Below are 26,141 nucleotides of genomic sequence, written 5' to 3' on the forward strand. Positions count from 1 at the left end.
AATAACCAAGCCAGAGCAACACTGAAGGTTCCATGTTTTTATCGAATTAACGTTTGCAGTTTAAACGAAGTGCAGCAATTTATTAAAGGCATCGTACGAAAATACTTATGCAAAGTGCTGATATTGTGTTTCTGTTGAACGGTGATGGTCTTTTAACCGGTAAGTCAATATGTTTATGAATTCCACTTCGGCGATGTATAGTCTTGCCCTGTCTGATTTCATATATACATCAGATGAACTCATATGTAATCTCAAATTGATGATTATGGAATGACAGTTTGAAGTTACATATTTGGTCAGAACAAAATGGAATTCTATAAGATGCAAATTCAAGTCAGACGAAATTGATGGCTACATTGACGATTTCAATCAATTAAATTTGGCATTATATCCAATTCCAACTGAAATTGTACATTTGTACAATTTGAAATGAACATCCTTATATGATCTCTGGTTGACTGGGTACTTTCTACTGAATCACAAACAATAATCGAAAACATTCGCCGGGCCAAGTAACTAGCTAAAGAGAAAATCGATGAAGAGAAATCGAGCATTGCAGTTACGCCCTTATGATACTGAAAGCGAGAAATAGTAAGATCGTTCCTCGAGGTATCCACAGTCGATTTTCGGCATTCGTAAAGAAAAACTTACAATTTTTTTCTGAGAATTCCTAGTGAAAATTACTTACATTTTGCCATAATTTGTCTCGTAAAGTGAATCTTTCTGTTGAGTTTAAGCCAACTTCACTGAGACCCCAAGTCAATGCAAATAATGAAGGTGCTCAAGTGGTTCTTCACACTAGTTATCACCACATGATTTTTGGTTCAATTTTTCAAAGATCTTTTATTGGAGTTTTTCTTCGGATTCTACACACTAAACTCATTTAGCAATATTTTGCTGGGTATTACCAAGCATGATCGGCAAAGAGAGCAAATCAAATTGCTGAAATTTCAAGACTATTTGTTGAATTTCAGCAAAATGTTGCTGTTGATCAGCAAAACTTATTAAAAATTAGTTTCTATTTTCAGCAAAAAAAAATCTGAAAATGACGGGATTGGTAGTTTAATAACTGCTTCTGCTTCATTAGCAGAAGGTCGTGAATTCAATCCTAGGCCCATCCGTTTTTTCGTACTTTATAGTTGTATCTTTCACTTACTACCATCTACCACTCTTAATCTTTCACAGATGATCTATATTCGTTCATAGCATTTGCTAGAATCAGACAAAAACACAAAAAAAAGTTTTTTTAGGCTTCCATTTTTCTATCATTATGGCACGCCTTTCTTTACGACCAATACATAAGCAGTCTACTTACCAAACAGCAAACCTCTCTGCCATAAAATTACCACCCCTACCCATATCTTCCCGCATGAACTGGCGTAGATGCAGGGGTGTATCCGGTCTACTGCGAGCCAGCTTTAATTACATCATCAATTCCTCTCCCTACCCATCATTGGTCTGCATTCTGACATGGCAGGGTCATTTTTGCTTAAAAATAGAATATCACCAGCACTTATACACTGAGGTTGTCTGTTTGCCCCAAGCATTCATCTGGCTCCTTGTGTGCAGCTGATCTATCAATACTGGAGTAGCAAACGCGAGCGGCCAATCAAGCTCAAGCTCAATAATTTTGTTCAGTATTGCGTCATCTAGGCAAGTATCTTTTTAAGAATCTAGCACTGAACTTTTCGAGAATAAAAATCAAGGTGTTATGAGAAACTTGAGAACACCGAAGGCTTTCTGGTCTGCCTCTTTCAGCGTCCACGCTTCGTGCTTTTGAAGGGCCATCGGAAGAATCATGTTTTATACAGGGCAAATTTTGTTTCCGTTTCGAAAATGCGGGTCCTAAGCTACTTAAAAGGTCCTATTCGCAGCCGTAATTCGTCTTTTCTCTTCGCGATAGACGTCGTTGTCACATGTCACAAGTGTTCCTAGATAAACGATTTCTTCTACAACTTCAAACACATTCCCATCAAACACTACCTCAGCACCTACACCACCGAGCCTGCCTCTACCTCTACCTGTAATTTATGTAATTCGCTTTGGTAGAATTAATGGTCAGGCCAGTCCTCGCTGTCTTCCTCTTCAGAGGCACGAAGGTCTCTTGCACTGACCTGCGATCTATTCCTATAAGGTCGATATCGTCCACAGAGCCAAGAAGCATATGCGTCCGTGTCTTGATAGTGCCGATTCTCTGCACGCCAGATCTCCTAATAGCACCCCCGAGTGCAATGCTGAACATTAAATTCGAAAGTGCGTCTTCCTGCTTCAATTCGTCTAACGGTTGACACCTCGTCTGCAATCCGAACACTTGATTTCAAACCATCCAGCCTAGCACGTATCAGCCTAATCAGTTTCGCTGGAAAACCATGTTCAGCAGCAGCTGAATTGATTTGCTACAGGTCATTTCATTTCACTGAGTCGAACGCCGCCTTGAAATCAATAAACAGATGATGAATCTGCAAGTTGTATGGTAACTGGGGGTAAAACGCGCCCTCTAAGGAAGGAAGCATTGTTAGCTATGAAGAACATTATTATAAGCCTTTTTTTATTCATTATCTCATAGACAAACATGTTTTCTATCAAATAGTCGAAACAGCCATCCATTTTATTTTTTATGGAGTTAATAAATCAATGTTTACAAAATGCTTGCTTATCTGCATTTTTATTTTTTGCGGGGTAAAACGCGCCACCTGATCTCGGCGTTAGTCGTTCGCGCGCACGCATGCGCAATCATGTTTGCAAATACGTTGCATATATTAGGGCGTTTGATCAGATGTTATTGTTCGATTATAGTATACATGCTGATTCGAAAAATGTGCATTTGTAAGGTTCGAATTGGCACGTAACTACTGCGTGCCATTACGTTTGCTCGTATTTGAATTCAAACGGCTGTTTTGGTGTTATGAAATAGGTGTGGCCGTTTTGCCCCACGAGTTGATTAGAGTTTAAGTCCTTCAATACGCTTTTTAAGGTTGAATTCAATACTTTTTTTGCATGCAATACAAATTATGGGAGTGCACAAGTCGATTCTCGGTGATAGTTTCAAAAGTTTTGTTGTTTAACGGCCTGAAAAATGGCCTAGAAAATAACAGAAAATTACAACGAAAACAGCGAAAAACGTTTATTTTCAGTTTTTCACGATTTATGCCAGGAAAACATTTAAAAATATATCTAGAGAAGCATTTCAATACATTTTCCATTATCTCGGGTGAAAAACAGCGTTCTAAAGCACGTCGTTTGTTCAAAACAAGGGTGGCGCGTTTTACCCCAACGGCGCATTTTACACCCAGTTCCCCTACTCCCGGAATTCTATCATCTAGGATCATTTGCAAGGTAAACATCTGGTCAGTTATCGAGTGGCTATCACAAAAATTAGCTTGGTATTTGCGACGAAGGACTGTTTCCCCCATACAAAAGTTTTTTTTGTAACATCTTTAGCTACCTTAGGTTGAGCCTCCAAGTTTTCTGACAAAGAGAAATTTTGGGACACCCTAGTGAGTAGACATAGGCATAGGCATCTTGGAGCCCTGGCGTTTCAGTTAGATCACGCTCGCGTTTGGGTCGCGCGAGAGTAGATCAAGCACGTCCCGTGGCCAATTTTATACCGACGACGATGTAAATGGTCTTGTTCGACGTTAGATCAACAACACATCTGTTCAGATATGCCGCACACGAGATGCCATAATAGCATAGCGGGACGAATTTCCCTTTCAATTTCGGTTTCGGTCACGAAGAGGGTTAGATAATTCTACACAACAACAGCTGTTGTTATTCTATTGGCATGAAAAAGAGTCGATCAAACGACAGCGTCTTCAAGGTTTCGGTTTTCGATTCTTGGAAGATGACCGCGCACTCGGCAGACGCCAATGACCCGTACTGTGAAGATTCAATCGGAAGCAACACCCTCGCAATTGCCTTGCCGCGGTTTATATTGGCGGTCGTAGTCATTGTCGCGTCTCGTACGCAGGTTATAGTGGGATGGTACTCTCTTTATATGGAACGACACCGTTTTGCCATCAGTCGAGATTCTGAGGTACGATGCGCATCAAATCCGAAAAATGATCTTTGAGTTTTTCTTATTTATTGAAAAGAGAAGCAATAAATTAAAGCACTCAATTGAAAACGGAGAATTCCAGCTTCGATTTGCTTTGAAACCTAATGGTCTTGCTCTTGGACACCAAATTAACAGACCGGTATGCGATCTTGGGTTTCAAAATTAATCGCAATCACTAACAACAGGTTTTTTTGTTCATTGTACCTCGAAGAAGTAATTTTAGACAATAATATATTTTTTTGATTCTTTTTCTTTAATCTCTTCTTTAGCTAATGGTTAAAACAATAATCTGACGTCAATAAATATTCCAAATAAAATGTGCTTAAACAGAAGATATGTTAGAAATCATTCAAAATTATCAAAATAGTAATAGGTAGATAATAGATACAAGGTTCTGACTGATGGGCAGTGTTGACCAGACTCATTTCCCCGAAATTCGAATTGTGAAGCCATGAACTGTTATAACTGTGCGTTGTATTCCTGAGATGGAGGGGGAGGTGGTTGGGCTTGAGTGTTGCACATGGGATCCGACAGTTTCGATCTCGGTGGGCCGCAATTCACGTTTCGGTGAAATGATTCGCACTCACTCACTCACTCATTTCATTTCACCGAAACTTGAATTGTGGCTCTCTGGGATCAAAATTGATCGATTTTGTGTGCAGTACTTAAGCCTCATCATCTGCTTTTCTATCATAGTAGTTCGTGGCTTCGTAGTTCGGAAAATGTTATTTTCGGGGAAATGAGTCTGAACAACACTGCTGATGGGTTTTACAATACGAGTTGTTCATTCATCCAACTATGCTTTTCTAATTGCGTACTTTTATTTTACGCAGCAAGTTGCAAAATGATGATTTTTACCACACGAGTCGCACATACATCCAACAAGGCTTGCCGAGTTGATTAATTACGACGAGTGCTGTAAAAATCGATTTCTGCGATACACAGAAAAAAATCCGTTCTCGTATGCGTGAACAACAGACGTGAACTCGTCAACAAGCAAAAATACACCGTGAACTAGATCATGTATCTGTGACCAATCATGGTAGTTCACGGTGTATTTTTGACAGTTCACGTTTTCCAGAACGCTTTTTTGAGCGTGTAAGTTGATTACTGAAATAGTACTAAAATACCAAACAAGTAGATCAACAATGCAAAGATACTTTTATTGACATTTATTTTGATTTTAACATCAGCTAAGAATTACAATAGCAAATTGAGTAACCGATCCGATCTCACACGACGAATCTTTCCCCCAGTAGAAAATAGTTGATCCACCCGCACATAGTATTCACGTCACCCATTCCGAAAATGGACAGTAGTTCAAATAACAAAACAAGCAATCTTCATCCAATGGGCAAACACAGCAATGCGATAATTTTTTTTATGTAAATTTAACGGTGCTGTTTACTTTTTATTTGAAATGTCATATTTTTTTCTAGCGTAGAATACGCTAGCAGCAGCCAATGCTCGCGCTCCGGCCGATTGGACAATGCGTGTGGGATGAAAAGGTTACATAATCACTTTACTTAGCTTGTCAAGCCTATGACGATGAAGACGACCGACAATGATGATGGGACTATATGACTGAACCTGTTAATATACTATTCATCTTGGGCTCCAACGCGAGAAGAGGTGCGGTTGACCATGAAATTTGTAAATTATCTTGGGTGTGCAATGTTGTGGTACCTACGAAAAAATGTCAAGAAGGTGTAGAACGGGGATTGAAGGGCTAGTTTTCAATGGGTTTAGTTAAAGACTTGATCTCTCCATTTTAATGCAAGTTTCTGAAAAATCTCTGTTTTTTTTTATAGAAAATCCATGAGTTTTTTTTTCAATTTCTCGATTGAGTTGTCTTCTGATATTTGGCAGACAAAAAAAAACAAAGCCATTTTAACAAATATTACCAACCTCAACAGCGCTCATACTTATCTTCTTCTTCTTCTTCTTGGCATTACGTCCTCACTGGGACAAAGCCTGCTTTTCAGCTAATTGTTCAATGAGCATTTCTACAGTTATTAACTGAGAGCTTTCTTTGCCAAAGTTGCCATTTTCGATGATACGATGACATTCTATGCCCAGGGAAGTCCATTACGAAAAGATCCTGGACCGACTGAGAATCCAACCCAGACACCTTCAGCATGGCTTCGCTTTGTAGCCTCGTAATCTAACCACTCAGCTAAGGAAGGTCCCATACTGCCCGTTCATATTTATGATCATGTTGAACTTTGGATTCAATTTTAACTTCTCGGCGGGACAAATTGTCGGTTTGGTTCTCTCGATTGAGATAAGATAGATCACACTTCAGATATCACCCGAGGACTTCTCAAATGATATTTCCAGAACTTCAATTTCTCTTACTTCTCATCAACTCATCAGAGTTCGGTGACATACTCTAGAGCAGCATGCTACCTTTGCCTTCTTGCGATGGAGCATAAAGATGTTAAGCAGAGAGGCAACAAAAAATGAGCGAGGAAGATGCAGCACAAAGCACAACAGACTAAAATTCCATCAGAAAAGAGTGCCATCACAACTACCCGAGGACTGTCTTGTTCGGTCGACATACTCTAGAATTCTTTTGAAGTGTGAGTAAAGATAAGCAGTACCTGTAAAAATCCTTGTATTTTTTTTGCCCTCCCACTCGAATCGCGTGAGGATCTGTGTTGAAAATTTGGAGTTCGGTTTTGCTCCTCAGAAAAACGGCGAAATCGCCTTATCTTTGCATCGCAGAAGAGTTTCTATCGATCCTGAAGATATCTCCGTGGGGAGTGGTGGGGAGCGATTTGTATGGTATAAAGAAGCTCTTCTTCAATTATTTGAAGTATCTACAGCATCAAGTGTTAGTTTAATAAAGTTTTGGTGAAAATGAATTAGTCAAGTTTTGAAGCAAAAATTAGGCTCATTGGACTTTTGCAGCTATTTAACGTCCGAATATGTATAAAAATATGTTTCTTTTCAAATTCTTGTATGTATTTTTAACTATCTGATAATGTAGATGAATGTTTAAATTTATTTTCTAACTTAAAACTCAGTTTAGAAATTGGGTTTTGCCAGTTTTCTGATAAACTGGACCAATGTGCGGTGCGAGCGTTTAAATTAAGCCCCTAAAATGGTAGTTTTACCACACATTTTTTTTGCGTGTAAAGTAAATCTTATATTGATCCGTAAATAAATTCCTCAATCGAATTTTCAACGAATGTTTCCTAGCAATGCTGATACCTCTAATAAATTCCAAGTGCAGTTTCTCACGAATTCTCCCACGATTTTCTCTAGAAATTCTACCGATTTCTTATTTTGGCCATTTTATACGACCCTGAGATCCATGACAGAGTCTGGACAATGGACAAAAGGTTTCTATGTATAACACAGTAATTCTAAAAATTGGCTTTTAGTTCTTCCTGAAATTACTTATAAGAATTTATCTAGAGATTTTCCAGGTTTTCATCCCGGGTACTCTACTACAGAAGACTTTTCGAGAAATATTTACTTTTTTATGGATTCTTGAAAACGTTCATTCAGGGTTTCCACCAGAAAATACTAGCGTAATAATTCCAATATTATTCTCGATTATTCCTATTAACATTTACGTTTCCGTTGACATTCGACAGTGTTTGCCTTCAGCATTCACAAAGAATGCGGTCATTAAAACGTATGAAATGAAAACGTCAAATGAATGCAGCTAACCACGATTGCGATGCCAGAAAATGGTACGGTTTTGTTTATTTCTATCTTCACTCGTAATTAATGCTCGTTTCACAGTATGTGTGTCATATTCGATATGACAAGCGAGGTGGAACTATTCAAGTTGGATATGACCGACAGTGGTGAAAAAGTTCGCATAACAAATCATCTCACGAGTGTAAACCAACACAAAACAAACGTGACAGAATCGCGAACTGGTTTGGTGTAAGTTCGAAATCCTACACGGGAGAACATACCAAAAGAAATAGCAAAAAGTGCACGAATCTTTACTCGCACATAAACGAACAAGGTGTGATTTATTATGATTTTGACAGTAAATCAATTGTTTATCCATCAAAGTGACAGTGAACTACACTACAAGTTTGTTGTCAAAACTCCTTAAAATCCATACTTAGAGCGAAAATAGTTTTTTTAAATAGCGCAATTGAACAGCTACGAACATGTTCACGAATCACTACGTTTACTCGCGAGCACATGCGAATAAATTAGAACTCAGATGCTCGCGACCAGGTTCAGCAGGCATGCTTGCTACTTTCCATCACTGACGACCGGACGTTTCTGAAATCTATACAAAATTTATGATTTATGAAAATGTCATCGTGTCAGATAAGAAAATAATGCAAAGTTTAGAACATCCGTTATTGATTGATTTAAACAATTCTTTTACTATCGTATTTATCCAGGGCCCTCACGTGTTTGGGTAATCAAAAAGACCGGGAAAAATTTATTAATTTGTGAAAAATCTAAATGTAGTAATGTATACTACAAATGATCACAAAAGTATTGACAAAAGTTCATTACTCAGCAATTGAAGTTTAATTTCTGGGGCAGGTCAAATTTAGCCAGAACAGCCGAGGGAATATTCTTTTATGAATAATATTAATGACACAAAAATTGCTCCGTAATGCCTTACAGCACTTGAGCCTTTGAAAAATTAATCAATTGTGATAGACTTTGGTGACATGTAAGTGCAATGTATTATTGAAAACATTTGATCATGCTTAACGGTATTATAATGAATAGTTAATCTATTATAAAATTTCGTCTATCTTCTCATTCAAAACTCCACCAAAAGGTTCCAAATAACCAAACAAACCAGCTTTAATCAAATTATGATGGTATATTTCTTCTGATAATCACGATTAATGAAAACCCCTTCAACCTCTCTACCAGCAGCTACAGTTTTTACCGCTAAAAAAATATTCTAATCGCGATAACTGTTTTATTTCTCGATATACCTACACCATTTTTGCACAAGCTTTCAAAAAAAAACTCTTCTAGTTAAAGAATCCGTGTCGATATTGACCATTGGTCATCTGGATTTGAAGATTTTCCAAAACTCCTTGGGGGACCGACGCGTAGCCATAACTCACGTAAATATCTCAGGCTACAGATTTTTTATCGTATTCGAATATTCACTTCTCGGTATGTTACATTAATCCGAGTATATTGTGAAAGAATGAAGCAATTTGGTGCAGTTTCTTTGAATAATGAGCATTTATGTTTCTGTTACCACACTGGACAAATAAAGGTCTTGAAAACTCTTAAAAACCTCATACAGTTTACTCTCCCTTACTCGATATTCTATATCTCGATATCGAGTTAGAGAACTATAGTAAAATTTAGAATACTGGACCGATTTGTATGATTTTTTTCAGAGTAGCTCCTTATTACCTGGCATTGTATAGTACACGTCTTTTCATCCCCTTTTTGCGGAGATCTTTTTGTTGTCACCGTTTCAAAATCGATTTTTTCCAAATCTTTCTTAATCATTTTCAAGGTATCATGAATATGCATAACTTAGAGTAGAAAGAACTTTCATAAATTGTTTGAAAACGGAGCAGAACAACGTTTTAAAGAAGGGCCTGACAAAATCGGGTCGTCTATGTTTTACTTCCTAACATTGGATTAACCCTATCTAACATTCCGAAAAACTGTTGGCCAACTACCACTAGGTTGTTGGCCAACAGTTTTTCAGGCGGAAATTTTTGCCATCTTAGAATGTGCCGACATCTGTCTAAAAAGGCGCTATAAAAATGCTAATATCTGTATTTGTTCGGACAGTAAGGCAGCTCTCAATGCTTTAAAGTCGAACGTTTATACATCTAAACTGGTCTGGGAATGTACCATGCTACTGCAGCAGTTGTCCTGTCGCAATAAGGTCAATCTTTATTGGGTTCCTGATCATTGCGGAATTTGAACGAGAAAGCTGATTAGCTAGCTAAAATAGGGTCATCCACTCAATTTATTGGACCTGAGCCTTATTTTGGAATAGCTCCATGTGGTCTTAAACTAGAATTAAAGAATTTAGAAAGGACAAAGATAAAACTTACCTGGACCAATACATCCGATTCCCGTCAGGCAAAACGATTCATAGAACCGGACGCCAGAAAAACACTAAGGTTAATAAACTTGAATAAACATGAGTTAAGTACCGTCAAACGGGGTATCTTGCAACAGGGGTGAAACTTGAAACACTTCGACATGTAACCGAATAGTCGTTTCGTTCAGCATTGCGTTGAATTATTATGATTTATTCCGCCGTTTATTGACCTTAGGTATACAACAGAAGGTTTTGACAAGGGTTTGGGTATCGTTTCTTTTTTGGTGAGTTTGCTGGAGGTGAAAATCATATTAAAATTTGGATTGTATGAAACTAATCTTGAAAAACGTTCTTCGTACCACACAAACGGTAGAAATATGTCATTCGAGGCATTTGCTATCAGTTACAGTACTTAATAGTGTACAAATTGACAACATAAAAGTTTTGAATTTTTTTTTCTTAAACACTATAAAAATTCAAAAACGTTTTTGATTACCCTTGTGGGGTAACTTGCAACAGCAATTTTGATTTCAATTGTTTGATATTTCCTGCCGTTTGTCATCGAAAACACATGAAAAGGCAAAATTGAACATATATTTGTACAGTAACATTAAAATGTTTGTACCTCAATCAATTCAATACACTGTTTGTATTAATTTTTGAGAAATTTAAGTAAATCGTATTATTATTAGATTTAGTCTTAGTAGTTCAGGTACCATTGTGTGTTGCATGTTACCCCACATCAGCATTAAAAATGCATATTTTTCGTCTCTCCTGATTCTTGAAAACTAATTACTGATAAAATTAATACCGCGTGGTATTCTTTACGTAGCGATTAGGGTACCAGATGGTTTTTCTTCTTCTTCTTTCTGGCGTTACGTCCCTACTGGGACAGAGCCTGCTTCTCAGCTTAGTGTTCTTATGAGCACTTCCACAGTTATTAACTGAGAGCTTACCATGCCAATGACCATTTTTGCATGCGTAATATCGTGTGGCAGGTACGATGATACTCTATGCCCTGGGAAGTCGAGAAAATTTCCAACCCGAAAAGATCCTCGACCGGTGGGATTCGAACCCACGACCCTCAGCTTGGTCTTGCTGAATAGCTGCGCGTTTACCGCTACGGCTATCTGGGCCCCATACCAGATGGTTTTTGTCTCATCTGAATCCTCAATTTTTTCGTCCATATAGCTTTGAAGTTGAAAATTGTTGCAAGTTACCCCGTTTGACGGTACTTATACTGGATTAATCACAGGTCACTGTCCTAGTAAATACCACTTAAAAATAATTGTAAAGTTGCAGGAGGATAAGTGTCGTTTCTGCAAGTTGGAGAGTGAGAGCTCTGAACATTTAATGTGCGAGTGTGTTGCACTTTACCGTAAGCGTTGTAGATATCTTGAAAAAGGCTTATTAGAGCCTTGGAAAATCTGGAACTCTCATCCCAAACAGGTACTAAGTTTCATACGAAATGCAGTACATGATTGGGATACACGCCAACTGATGGGTGGATAGTCACTTCTTATAGTGATGAGTCCTCTCAGCGCGGCAAAAACAAAGAGGATGACACCACAAAAGATCAAATAAATGGTTGCAGTGGTAATATGTCCCCAACACTGAAAAAAAAAACATTCCGAAAGGGATATGGAAAACAAAATACCTCCAAAATTAGAGTTTAAACCAAGCAGTGTGAGAAAATCTCAAAACCAGATAACAATGTTTTTTGGATTCCAACCAACGAAAACATGTGTTTCTGGCCTAAATTTGACCGTTTGGTTTGACGGGGTTGGTGGTCTGTTAGTCCCAAGCAAGTTATTCGGTTGGTTCCTTGTGTAAGTGCAGCTGATCTGGCGATACTGGAGTGCATCCACGGGCGGCCAATCAAGCTCAAGCTCAAGCTAAATTTGACCGTTTGGTTTAAATTGGGGCAGGGCTTTTGGACCCCATTACTAAAACATATTACCCTAGCCCGATAAACAAGATGAGACTAGGGTTCAGATTGGTAGATCTCAATTAGTTTAATATGTAACGATAGGCTGATAAACACATGAAGTGAGAATCATTAAATACGAATAAAAATACTTGGTAAATCAGATAATTCTCATAACTTGTTTGCTAGTATTAGAAAGTATTGGAATGATTGCCCCCGTGACCGACGAAAAAAAAAAACAAAATGAACTAGCTTGCTACAGAGGTGTACATTAGAGTGGTTCAAAAACTCGTTTTTGCTCCACACCACTCATTCGATTCTAGATCAAATTCTGAGTGTCCCCCCAAAATTTGAGCTCATTTGGATGAAAACTGAGACTGCACAAGTCCTTTAAAGTTTGTATGGGAATTACTATGGGAAAAGCAAGCAATTCATTCAATCGATCATAGTGTTTTCCCATGTGCTCTTGGGGATTAGAGCAACGTTGATACTGTGAGATACATTCCTCAGCTACAACTTTGCCGAAGACTGTTTTTAAATCGGACGCCCCGGTAATTAGTTATTGATTTTTGAATGAGTTGTAAAACTTTGGCTATAATTATTGGGCTGTTTTGCAGGCATCACTGGATATATGCAGTAAAACATAGTAGCCATGATTTGTGCGTGCTATCTTTCGCGCCAAGTGCAGCAATGTTGCCTGTTCAGAAGTTAAATGAGCACTGCCGAAGAATTTGTGACTGGATATAAATCAATAACTAATTACTGAGGCGTCCGATTTAAAAACGGTCTTCGGCAAAGTTGTAGCTGATGAATGTATCTCACAGTATCAACGTAGCTCTAATCCCTAAGAGCACATGGGAAAACACTATGACCGATTGAATGAATTGCTTGCTTTTCCCATAGTAATTCCCATATAAACTTTGAAGGGCTTGTGCATTCTCAATTTTCATCCAAATGAGCTCAAATTTTGGGAGCACACTCAGAATTTGATCTAGAATCGAATGAGCGGTGTGGAGCAAAAACGAGTTTTTGAACCACTCTAGTGTACATTTTGTATGCTTTTTTGAAAGATGTTCTTCAGAATTCAAAATTTTCTTTGATTATCATTGATTATCATGATAAGCTTTTTGAATAATTCTAACTCAAAATCAGACTTCTATCAAAGATGTTTAAGGACATCATTTCAAGGTTAGTCCGCAGTGGATCTTGTGAGAAATCTGCCAACAATATTATATGAATCTCACATGATTTTGCAAGCATCTGTTGCCTTATCTTGAAATTAATTCATCCTGGAATTATTCAAATTATTTGTAAAGGAATCTGATAAGATAAGATAAATTTTCCACTACATGTTTTTCTTTGGGTTGAACCATTGTAATACTTCATTCCAGAAATCGGTCTAGGCAGTTGGTCGAATTTCTTCATCGAGTCCTCAGGTATATCTCAACCCAAGATCTTTTTTTTGTCATTCAAATATTTCCAAACGTTTATCTTTGATTTTATTCAAGAATTTATATTAAATCTCTTTATAGTTAATCCTTTCATGCGAAAAGGGTACAAAGGTTTTGTATAATGATTGTTTTAGCGTTTCAAAGTGCCCCTCCTTGAAGGAAATCCTGGCTACGCCCATGATTGTAACAGTTACATAACAGTTTTCATAAGGAATATGCTCACTGTACTGAATAATCATAATAGATCCTTTATCGTGTGATGCAATTATGCATGTTATATAAACATGAGTAATCGAAAAAAGATTTAAGATTAACTTTAAGACTTAAGAATGTTGGTGGCAACGATATCTCTACATTTCATGCCACCCAAAATAGAAGACTTCCAAAATGTTTGATATTTCAAAAACTAGTGAAATCATTTGTTGATTTTTCAGCAGAGGTCCCTTTTTGCATAACTGTCCGTTGTATATAGGAAATCGCATGAAACATGGGATGATTATGCGAATAGAGGAAGTATAGTTGGAATGCATTACTGTAGTGCTTCAAAAAATTTCAACTTCCTGAAAAAAGCGAAAATCCCGGGAAACCGAAAACTTTTTCCTGTGAATAATGAGTTCCGGAAAATGTAATTTCCCAGAAAGCGCTTGCCGGGATTGGAAGCCCTACTTTTTGGTCTATTTTTTCGGACATGTCGATAAGTCTTTTGAATGGTCAAGGGCAAAAAGCCATTATAATAAAGACAAAGGATAAGCCTAATTTCAAAGAAACAATCAGCTCATTTTCGAAACATTTTGTAAAGTGAAAGTTGAAACCCTATTCTTTTCATTTCTCTCAGCATCAATCACTCTAATTTCAAACCTCTCATTCTCCATTTCCAGATGTACCGTGGTCCTGTTCAACCCGAAAAAGCTCACCCAGTCCTTCCTGCTAAACACGGCCAAGAAGGCCATCACGGCGGTAGCATACTCCCAATGTGGTCGCTACCTGGCGACCGGCGAGTGCGGACACAATCCCTCCATCAAAGTGTGGGAACTGGACGTCAATGGGAATGCCAACTACGAAAACGGAGCCGCCGGCAGCATAGTGGCGGAATTCTCCGGTCACAAGTATGCCGTCAGTTGTGTGGCATTCTCGCCCACCGGAAAGTATCTTGTTTCGGTGGGCTCACAGCACGACAACATTGTCAACGTGTTCGACTGGAAGGCCAATCTGAAGATTGCGTCTAATAAGGTGACGGCCAAGGTTGTCGCTGTGAGCTTCAGTGAAGATGGGAACTATTTTGTGACGGTGGGAAATAGACACGTGAAGTATTGGTATTTGGAGGGTAGCCGAAAGTACAAGGAACCGATCCCGTTGATGGGACGCAGTGCGATACTGGGAGAATTGCGCAACAATGACTTTTGCGCGGTGGCTTGTGGCAAAGGGGAAATGTCGGACAGCACGTATGCTATAACGAGGAATGGCCACCTGGTGGAGTTCAATTCCCGGAGATTATTGGATAAGTGGGTCATGTGTAGGACGAATGCAGCCAATTGTTTAGTCACTAGTACAAAGTATATCCTAGTGGGTTGCGCCGAGGCCATCATCAGAGTGTTCAACGCAGAGACCCTGGAATATATCACTACCCTGCCGCGAACGCATTTCCTCGGAGTGGACGTGGCCCAAGGTGTCCATATCAATCACATGATGTCCGCTCCACAGAATGCCAAATACCCGGACACGATTGCGATCGTGTACGACGAGAACCGATCCAAGGTGACGAGTGTCTACAACGATCATAGTTTATACATTTGGGATTTGCGGGATATCCGACGGGTGGGTAAGAGTAATTCGTTTTTGTACCACTCTGCGTGCATCTGGGGAGTGGAAACTGTGCCATTTAGCTATCTGAAACACAATGTGTCGGATACGCTGCCATCGGATAGCTTCCTGACGTGTTCGTCGGACGACACCATTCGGGTTTGGGACATCGAAAACGGTGAAAGTACTGAACTGTACCGGAAGAACATCTACAGCAAAGAGTTGATGAAGGTGATATACATCGACGAGGAATTGAATCACATCAAGGATATCGACAATCCGATTCATAATACGGAAAAGAGTTCAAGTTACGATGGGCGGAATGGGGTGAGATGCATCAAAATCAACCCAGATAACAGTCAGTTGGCTACCGGTGATAGGAGTGGTAACATTAGGATCTACAATCTAAGTAATCTCAAACTGATCACAACGATCGAAGCGCACGATTCGGAAGTGTTGTGCCTGGAGTACACCAACGAAAAAATCGAACGAAAGCTGCTGGCCAGTGCTAGTCGAGATAGGTTAATTCACATCTTCGATTGTGAAGCTGGTTACCGAATTCTGCAAACCTTGGATGACCACTCGAGCAGTATAACCTCAGTGCGGTTTATTGGATCGGGCAAGCAGTTCCAGATGGTGTCCTGTGGTGCCGACAAATCCATCATATTCCGGAATTTCCAAAACAATGTCTTTCTGCGGGGCAACAACTGCTCCGGTAAAAATACGCTTTACGACATGGAGGTAGATAGTAATTATAAACACATCTTGACGGCATGTCAGGATCGCAATATCCGTGTATACAGCACACAGAACGCCAAACACACCAAGACTTTCAAGGGGTCTCATTCGGACGAAGGAAGTCTGATAAAGGTTAGTTTGGATCTCAGTGGAATCTACATTGCCACTTCCTGTACGGATAAAACTCTCAGCGTGTATGACTACTATTCCAACGAATGCATGGCTCGCATGTACGGACACAGTGAATTGGTGACAGGATTGAAATTCACGAACGATTGCAAACATCTCATTTCTGCTAGCGGAGATGGGTGTGTCTTTGTCTGGCAGGTTCCACATGACATGATAGTAACAATGCAAGCTCGATTGTCCCAGCAAGCGCTTCGATCTGGTCATCAGCCAATCCCAAGGCCTCTTTCAAATCCGTTCACCGATGCTATCCTTGATCACCCGGCACCCCCTGAACAATTTGGATCCCCGCCAAACAACCTGTTCATAGAGGATGCTCCTGTGACGCCAGGATATCGATTTTCTGACGTTGGCCAGTTGCCACAATGGGCCAAACGGAAACCCACGGAAGATCAGTCGAATTCACCAGTTCTCGGTAGCAGTCCTAGCCAAAGCCAAACCATTGGAGGTCCTCCAAAACCACGAGGACGATGGGGTCAGAAAGGACAATTTGACGAAGCACTCGATCTGCGCAACATTGTCGATAGCCCTATGAATACAACTTACAGCACCGACAAATCAGTTCTTCATCACGCAAACAACAACACCCCTACTTCCGGCTATAATAGCGGCGGCTCAAAGGATGTCTATAGCAATGCGTACCTCAGCGAGGACAGTTCGATCGACAGTGGTCGAGAAAATCGCCGGGAAATCACGTTTCTGCAGCATAAGAAAATTTCCGAGACTAAGGCATTGAATTCTCTCAATTCGGAATCGAACACGGAGCACGATGGAGACGTAGAGGACATTTCCGATGGAGAACGGACCAGTTCCGAGCATGGAATGGTATATTACCCGACGGCGGCGCCCTCGACGCCAACGTAAGTTTTATTGTGCTGTTCCCAAAATAGAGTCATAGGAATTCAATCTTTTGTTACAGAGATTTCAAAATCAACGAGATCGATGTGAACGAGCTGCGAAAGTCAATCCGACGGCAGAAATTGGAGAAGCAAGGATTAAGTATTGCAGCGCAGCTTCAGATGCAAAGTGCTGCCTCCACAGGGACTGGCACAGGAACATCGGACGACGAAGACGAAGGGTCCACTCCGAGTGGTGACAACGCTGACCGATCGCTAGCGTCTACCTTGGGTGGAAGTTCTGAAAGCATACCACAGCAGACGTCGTCAACCTTCCTGCAGGCCGCACTTGACGGACCGGCCAGTCTTTCCGATAAAGAACGGGGTAAGTTGATTGATAAGTTTACTCCACCAGAACTACTCCATGAATAAACGTTCTCTTTGCATTCAGTTCAAAGCCGTAAAAGCATCAGCGCGATGCACAACAACGATGCCAAAATCACGACCAGCATCTCCAAATCGTACGCCAACAACAAGAAGGAAGAACTAATGAAAGTTATCAACGAGGCCAAAGCAAAGCTGGAAAATGTAAGTACATTCGCCCAACTAATATCCCACTGAAAATTGCGCATTTTGAAACTTTGCCAAACAAATTGCATTCCCCTCTGCCTTCCTCGAAGAAAAAGCTACGTGGAGCAATCGTGCAGTTTCTCATTTTATGTTTATCTTTAAGTTTCGTTCAACAACTCATCAATCCTTTCTTTCCTTCCCTCCCATTTTTTTGCGTTCTATTTTAGGAGATTCTTATTCATAGTAAGCGTGACGTTAGTTATACATTAAATCTAGCTCATTCGAAGGTGAGGAATAAGTGTTCTGGTTTGAACCGACGGTTTTACCCATTTTGTACTAGCTCTCTACTCTTTTTACTTTACATCACTGACTTCCATCCGAGTCAAATTTCCTCTCTCGTGTACTAATATTTATTCCAACCCCCCCGAATAACACCATTCCATCGATGTGCTTTCCAACTTGCTTTCCAAAGCGCTTGCGAAAAATTTGTCCACGTCGACACAACATGGTACGCTATTAGTTTTATTTCTTCTGTTTCCTCGCCAGATGGAGGTATCAATCAATTGGTATTGTTCGTTATGTATCCTAAGGCAAATTCAAGTGTATTGCGATCCAGTAATTACTTTTTGTGTCACTTGCAGCTTCACTTGTGTCGTTTTTTGTTCGACTAACTAGTTTATGCTTCTGTCGTAACTTGTTTTCGAGTTTGGTTGATAATATCGTCAATCAAATTTCGTAAATTATATAATTTCATTATTACGTTGATACAAATATAAATTTGATTTATCGAGTTTTTGGGCACAAATTCTATCTTTTATCAGTTGTTAATAAACACGTTAACAAATCCGATGATTCTAATCTTCTAAGCTTTTTCCATAAAAAGTATTCTAACATCATCAAACGTTTTACACTCTCACCACTTTTTACTATCATAACTGAGGGTTGTGAAAGGAATCGTTATTAAAAAGTAATTCAGGTTGAAGTATGTACCTGGAAAATGAACGGTCTAGATGTCAAAATACAGATTCAAGATATTTTGCAAACTTGAAGCATGGTTCAAGGGATCACATTTTTTAAAGAATCTCTAGAGGTATTATTAGTAAAATTGATATAGCAACATATGGACGAGTTAGAACTCTTGTATAATTTCCGCAAGAAAACTCTGCATAAAACGTTAGTATGATAAAAGGAATTATAAGGTGAATTTAAAACAAACTTACTGTTATTATAAAGGACAATGAAAATCCGCAATTCCACGGAAACCGCGAAATTTAGGCTTCGTCTCGAAATTTGTTAAATCCCGTGAAATTCACAGTGAATTCCAGTTGTTTTGCTCATGAAAATTTACCAAAACGGTTTTGTCATCTTGAAGTCGAAGTTTCTTTAAAAATTTAATAACCGTTTAGTTATAACTTAGAATAAAAACTGAAATTCCACAAAAAAATAAAGTTATTTTCACTGAATTTGTGATTTTTTGGGTAAAATTTGGCCAAATATACGGGACCTCGAAGGAGGTGTAGATTATTCCGGTAATTCCTAATCCTTCCATTCCCAGTGCTTTGTAAGACAATTTGACTGTCAAAATGGCATGTATTTAAATAGTGCTTGAACTAAAGTTGTTGAAAATAAACTAATTTATCCAAAATAACTGTGAAAGTTTTTAATTGAAATCATTAGTTAGCTGATTGTTTTTAAATAGTTTTACCCGTAAGTCACTCATTTTGATATTTAATGAGACAAATGAGCATATAAATTCATACCAATTGCTATTGAGCTAGTCGTATCCATTCGATTAAGCTAGCCTTTGTCAAAAATCGGTGGATTACATGCGCTACCATATGGGAAAGTGAGGATTATTCAAAATCCGAAGTTGTTACTACAGGAGACGACTTTGATCGACTATTTTTCTACGAAAAAAAGCGTTTTATAAAAAAAGTGCTTTAACAAAAAATGTTGCATATGGGCTATTTTTTTAGAAATCAGTTAACATTTTACTAGTTGTTTGTCAATAGTAAATTATTGTTTTAATCTTTAAAAAATCTGTAAGTAATATCTGCAAGGAATTTTGGATAAATACCTGCGTTGATTTTAGTAAAATTTCAGGAGAAACTAAGAAATACATTAGTATCAGACAAAGCTTTTCCAAAAGCTGTTCTGAGTTTTTCTTCCGAAGTGCCTCCAGGGTTTCTTCATAAAAAAAATCGGAATTCCTAATTTATCCAAATTATTATTGGATCCTTTCAGAGATACTACATGGAGTTCCGGTTATTTTACATAAAACTTATCAAAGAATTTAGACCCAATAATGTTAATCCCGAAGACCCGAACTTTCTATCTCTTATGGATCACAAGCTAGAACTAGTTCAAAATGCTCAATTTTACATGCTCACTAGCGCCACCTAGCGGCAAAATTGCGAACTAAACTGTTCGCTTTCCGGATGTCCTTGATCCCCTGAACAACTTTGCTGAAGATCGCTTCTTTGCAAGTCGTATGGATCTCGAGATATATCAATGTGAAATTACCTGTTTTGAGGTGATGCTAAACTTTTCAGGGTGATTCAATATTCAGCTGAGCGTTGCAATACTTATTTTAGTGAGTCCGTATTTATGACGGGTAGTGTAGGTCATAGGACGCTATTAAAACTCCATACAATAAATTGCAACTGCTCGTCACTTGGTTTTAATGAAATATACATATAATTTATACGACCATGTCAATTCTAATATTATTAAATGAAAGTTTAATGCATAGTGTAGGTAATCTTATTATTATTATTATTATTATTACTTTTTGAAAGAAAGAATGGACGTGTATCAATTGATGACAGACTAAAGTGAGCTGGTTAAGTAGTATGAGTGCCTGAGAAAAGATGTTGGAACTGGACTTCAGATACTTATAGAGATGAATGACTTCATGAAATGTAGTATGTAAATAATCGCGTACGGAATCGCTTGTGATTAGTAGGATTTGATAAAATATCGACTGAAATGGAGCACTTGAATGCGATGAACATGAAGCTGGCCAACTGTTCAAATGATTAAAACAAAAAACACGATGATATTTACAAAAAATACTAATTTTTATGTAATTTAAAAATGTTTCCAAAAACGGATCCATATTGTGGAGCATGCCAAAAACGTAATCTAACTGTATTATCAATGAGAAGCTCGGCTGGAAGTCATCTATTCCATGTGTGGTAACCACAAATATGGGATATATACAGTCAACTCTGCATAACTCGATTTTAAAGGGAACATCGAGTTGGGGAAGTATAGAGTTAAAGAACACAACACCAGTGCTAATGCAATCCAAGAGACCATCACGTTAACAATGAAATCCAACTTTGACTATGGTTCTCTAACTCGATATCGAAATTCAAAATATCGAGTAAGGGAGAGTTGACTGTAGATTAATTTAGTTTTACCTTGTGCCATCCACATTTATTTAAATTGAACTACCACTTGGGTCGAAATATCAAATTCTCTATCTTGCAGCTGATATGATACATTGTACTCTTATGTTTTTGGACCATGTGCAAACTAGCAGAATATTATTCTTAGTTGAACCTGTAAATTATTCAGGTAAAGATAAGCTATACCATGTTGAAATCATTACATAGCTTTGGAATTCATGCGAACAGTGTTGCTATCTAACGATAAACATATTAATAATTTAAGATAGCTTTAGAAAGCTTATGTGTCTATCCACAACTTTCAGGAACTTCTGTCCACACTATTATAGATCATCTAGTCAAGAACATTATTCACTCTATTGCACATGTAATTCAAATGCATATGACCAATAATAGTAGTCTAATTTGATTCTCTATCAAGATACTGATTGAAGCGATCGTTAATCTCAATTTAGCTCGAGAAACTATAGTCGTTGACAAAACCGTCGCTGAAAGAAAGACCGTAGAAAAAGATGTTTGGCACACTTGCAACATGTTGTAAATACTTCATATCAGTTCCGATCTTACCTACATGTCACATGGGAGGATACATATGGGCAGCAATTTTGTTTATCAAAAATTCGCTGAACCAAAAATGAGGCTAATCGTTGACCTATGAATTGACCCGAACCAGCGTTGATAGAACACACAATGAAAAATGGTATAAAAAAAGCCCAGAACCACTAAACCTTTACAATTGTTCGTCCAGTCCACGTTTCTTTGTACACATATGTGCCTTTTTGCCTTCCATCATACATCTCTACTTACGGCGTGTCCCCATTCTTGCATAACGTCCATCGATGTCGCATTGCTTACCCGCTTTCATACAATCACGGTATTTCCCAGAATAAAGAAAAAACGTCTTCGTTCAATATGAAAATGCTACATCTAACAATGGTTCCGTCCTTTTCAGGTTGGTTACCGGTCCGGTCTGCGCGCTAGTCAGAGCATATCCGATCTAAGTCACTCGATGGGTCCTGGAAGCGGGGGCGGCATTGGCCGGATGCAGAGGATAGGTAAGTTGAATATACACCGGATCAATCTCGTTCTGTTTGATTTTTGATGTGACGAACGATACACAGTTTTATTTGTGTTCACGTGTTTCGGAATGACGATGTTCACATTGATTCCAATTATTCAGAATCTTACACTAATTGAAGTTCAATTCTGCTAATTAAGAAAAAACATTTAGAAAAAATAAGAATCAATGTAGAATTCGTCATTCCGGAACGTTTTGTTTGAAGAAATATGAAATCACGATTCACTTACTTCATATTGCGCTGATATAACTGTGGTGGTGGTCTTTTAGCTCTTTGTTGCCCAAATAAGCTTCTTCCACAATAACGCTTGGTAAAGAGATTCACGCGATTTGCTTTTAACTTTGGTAACGGATTTCCTGTTGCATTGGAATAATTCGCACCGTTGGTAGATAATTAGATGTAGAACTAACCCGCGGTAGCAGTACCAATTAGTGAACGAAAAAAAGTGCTAAGAACACATGTTCTTCGTTTCAACTTATAGTAAAAAATAAGGAAATTCCATGCAAACATGCGCAAACTACACTACCACTGAATAAATGCAAGTTATTTTAGACTACTCAGAAAATAAGCCCTAAAAGCGATTAAATCGCTTTGTTTTCTCTACTCTATTCCCATGCTGCTTGGTCGATCTTGATCTGGTAATGACGGTAATTTGTAACGTATTCTAGGTGATCCATACTTTTATCGTAACTATCCTCCACCTCCGGTACCAAGTAGTTATAATTATTTAAATTGTGCTGCTCCTCGGTCGCGTTTAGTTCAAAACCACGCTATGATCAACCAATTTCAGCAGGAACTTCCACCTTATCCGAGAAACCTCGGAATCTATCCAAAACCCGAAGAAGAGGACAACAGTAGTGAGGAAGAGAATACGTTGGTCCGCCCCGATAAACTAGAACTTCCAGAACTTCCACCGGTACCAGCGGATAAACTCCGCAAACATCCAAGCATATTGAAAAACTACAAATCCTGTCCAGTATCTCCAGTACACGAAGAACAGGAATGGACTATAATCTCCACGAACCAGGACGTCGAGGCAGGAACGTCCAAGGAAGGTCCCGGTGCACGATCACATCGGCAGGGCCGTCATTCGATGTATTACGAAGATGCCAAAACGATCCTTGATATGATTCACTCGGACACAGAGAAGATGATTAAGGAAATCACTAGCAAATACGGAGACCTGGACGACGTGCAACCCAGTAAATCAACTCAGGAACCGCAGCCCTCTATCTCAGCGGACTGTGAACCCAAACGTTTGGAAAAAGTTAACAAAACACTAGAAGGTCTAAGGAATACCGCTCGAAAGGAGCGACACGAGCATGGATTCCTTTCCGAAGATGACCCCAACTTTAGCTCAGATTCGTTAGAAGACTGTAGTCTAGACTTAGATCTAGGTAAGACTGAACAAGGTAGAAGTAAGCGAAATGCCTGTGCCAAACATCAGAAACCTCCTCGGACGGTGGACTCACTGCCAAAACGATCCGTCTCGGATTACTTTATCTACGATAGCTTCCAACCGGCGCCGTACCGGAATGTTTCCCTCTCGGATATCCTGGATGAAGACAAACGAGCTTCGGACAACCGCTTCATAGAAACACAACGCCATTCTAGTGCCAGCTTCTTCCTTGGCCAGCAATACCCCGACCGAAAGAGTCAAGAAAGCATCCTTTCCGACGAATACGGCAGTGGAGGCGTCAGCTATTGCAACAGTATGGAAAGTATCCTATCGGACGACTCCGAATGCAAATCTGCACCTCTAGAGGTTTTGTTCGAAAAAATCAAACGCGAACGCCACTACAGCAGTAACTACGACTCAAAGTTAGATCCAGGGTGTAATTCAAAATCGTACGGATCGAGTCCAAACGCTGGTAGTGGATTCGATTACTACATGCAAGGTAACTATTTCAACCAAACCTGCCACGATAGCTACGCAGTCGAACATTTCGAAGCTAGTCGACGGATTTCCGAGTCACGATCACCTCAACACAAACGCCAAGGTGTTCCTGGTATGCCAACATCGATCAGCTATCCTCGGTTCATATCAAGTTCGGCGATGGCAGCCGCTTCCATTGCCGAACAGTCTCCGGAAGATGACTTCATACCCTCGTTGACATCGAAGGCCGCCCAATACGGCGGAGCAACGGTTAAAAGCCTTAGCAAAGATTTCGCCAACCAACGAAAACAAATGAACTCCAACCCACTGTACAACTGCGAAGACAAAGAATTATTCGTCCGAAAAACGGTGAACGCTACAAATCAGGTAAGCCGGTCGGACATTTTCGGCGCCGAGTCATCCGTATACGTGATGAAAAAGTCGTGCAGTTTTGAAATCGAAATGGGTGGTCGACGAATTGCTAGAAACTCGAAAAAGTTTGAACAAAACTTACAGCGGTTCGAACAGGAGCGCCAGCAATCGGATCGCTACCAATTTGGAGGCACTTTGGAGATGGATTACGTTCCACATAAGCCTCCGGTTGCGCATCGACGATCGGCTAGTATGAAGGGTCGTGGAAGAGTGCGATCGAAGGAAAAGTTCAATACGATCATCGGACAGATGTCGGCTTCGTCGGGGTTCGAAGACAACAAGTTGCGGGATTTTGTGAACAAAGACTACATGCCCAAGGATTGCGGCATAGCGGGGTCCTCTCGAATGAGGAGCAAGGATACCAATGAGGAGAAGTCGTTCGAAATTTACGTTGCGGAGAAGGGAGTCTGCGAAGATGATAACATGGATAGCTTGGAGCTGCTATCCAAGCCCGATATGGGAATGGAACGCTCGGTGGACTCACTGGATGAAGTACATCACCCTTCGCAGCAACAGCCTCAAGGAGCTAGAGATCCTCCGGAGAAAGGAAAAACAGAACTGGAAAAGCTGATCGACTTCAATTTGATGTCATCGGCAGAATACAGTAAGTTTTTGGACATCGAGAAGAAGATCGATATCATCAACAAACTGGTGGAAATGGAAGAGCGTAAGCTGGAGCAGGAACGTCTTGCCAAGGAGAACCGCATGAAGCCGTTTGAGTGCGACTCGCGGCAGAAAGGCTACGTGAAGAGTTTGACGGAGAACTTCGACAAATTGGCCAAAAATGCACAGGAAGAGTTGGAAAACGAGAAAAGCTGGCACATGGCGGCCCGAGCCGGTATGAAGCGGAATTTCAGTCTGCCGGATGTGCTGGAGGGGGCAAAATTTCAGGCCTTTGACTTTGAGGACGCTTTCAAGCAGAAGGACGAAGAGGAACTGTCGGAAAAGGACGAACACTCGCTGGGATACGTGGACGGTGAAGGTGTGAGAGTGATGTAAATTCACTGTACATATTTATAGATTTCTATTGGTGGAATGTCTCGTTGTGTTTTTTGTATTTTGTGTTGAATTAAGTTTAGTTAAAATTGTACTTTGGGTAAGATTCAAGCGCTGTTTCAAGAAATGTTGCATGGAAATCTGTTCAGTTGAGAGGTACGCTTGCTCATCATCTCTTTGTTGCTTTTTTACGTTCTTATGTGTAGATGGTTTTGGTAGATGTGCTTTCTTCAATGTCGTCGTAGTTTAGTTTTCGATCTCAAAGACCGTCACTGTTATTGTAGGAGGTAATGTGACATCAGTTTCGAGCAGGCTTTTAAGTAATATATTATTTAAGACGTAATTCTTGGATGAACTTTCAGTTATACAAAAAAAATTGAGATAGGTTTTCTTCAAAATTCAATGAACGCAGTTTTTTTAAGAATATGAAATTTGATGTGTTCGGAAGCATCTGGCAAGATTTTTTTATCTAGCATCATAAAATAGCCTGGTTGGACATGGTGATTATTGATCACAGGAGTTGTAACGGATTTCTCTTAGAGTATGTCAGAAAATCAATTTTCCTTCGCTTATATTTTCTACTGATGTGAATCTTTACCTACTCTAGAATGCTAGAAGAGTACTTTACTTACTAAGATACTGAGCCACTTGGTGACTCAATGTCTCAACAGGTTTAGTTTCGGATGCATATTCCAATATATGTTATATATTCCAACTGACTAACTTAGTGGTTCAGTAGATTAATTGGCATAGCACAC

General features: G+C 39.4%; 1 protein-coding gene across 8 annotated transcripts in view; it reads left to right on the forward strand.

Annotated features, from left to right (window-relative positions):
• LOC5568929 overlaps positions 1-26,141 on the forward strand; it is a 440,477-nt gene that overhangs the window by 390,193 nt on the left and 24,143 nt on the right. For 6 of the 8 annotated variants that reach the window (XM_021847489.1, XM_021847495.1, XM_021847490.1 and 3 more), the window contains 6 exons: positions 14,336-17,041; positions 17,101-17,402; positions 17,469-17,605; positions 17,815-17,874; positions 21,953-22,055; positions 22,748-25,369. In XM_021847489.1, coding sequence (XP_021703181.1) covers positions 14,336-17,041; positions 17,101-17,402; positions 17,469-17,605; positions 17,815-17,874; positions 21,953-22,055; positions 22,748-25,369 — 5,930 coding nt within the window. The remainder of the gene's footprint in view (positions 1-14,335; positions 17,042-17,100; positions 17,403-17,468; positions 17,606-17,814; positions 17,875-21,952; positions 22,056-22,747; positions 25,370-26,141) is intronic. The other 2 variants (XM_021847494.1, XM_021847496.1) reach the window with 1 other exon arrangement.

The sequence above is a fragment of the Aedes aegypti genome, chromosome 2 (genome assembly GCF_002204515.2).
Source record: "Aedes aegypti strain LVP_AGWG chromosome 2, AaegL5.0 Primary Assembly, whole genome shotgun sequence".
Taxonomy (NCBI): Eukaryota; Metazoa; Arthropoda; class Insecta; order Diptera; family Culicidae; genus Aedes; species Aedes aegypti.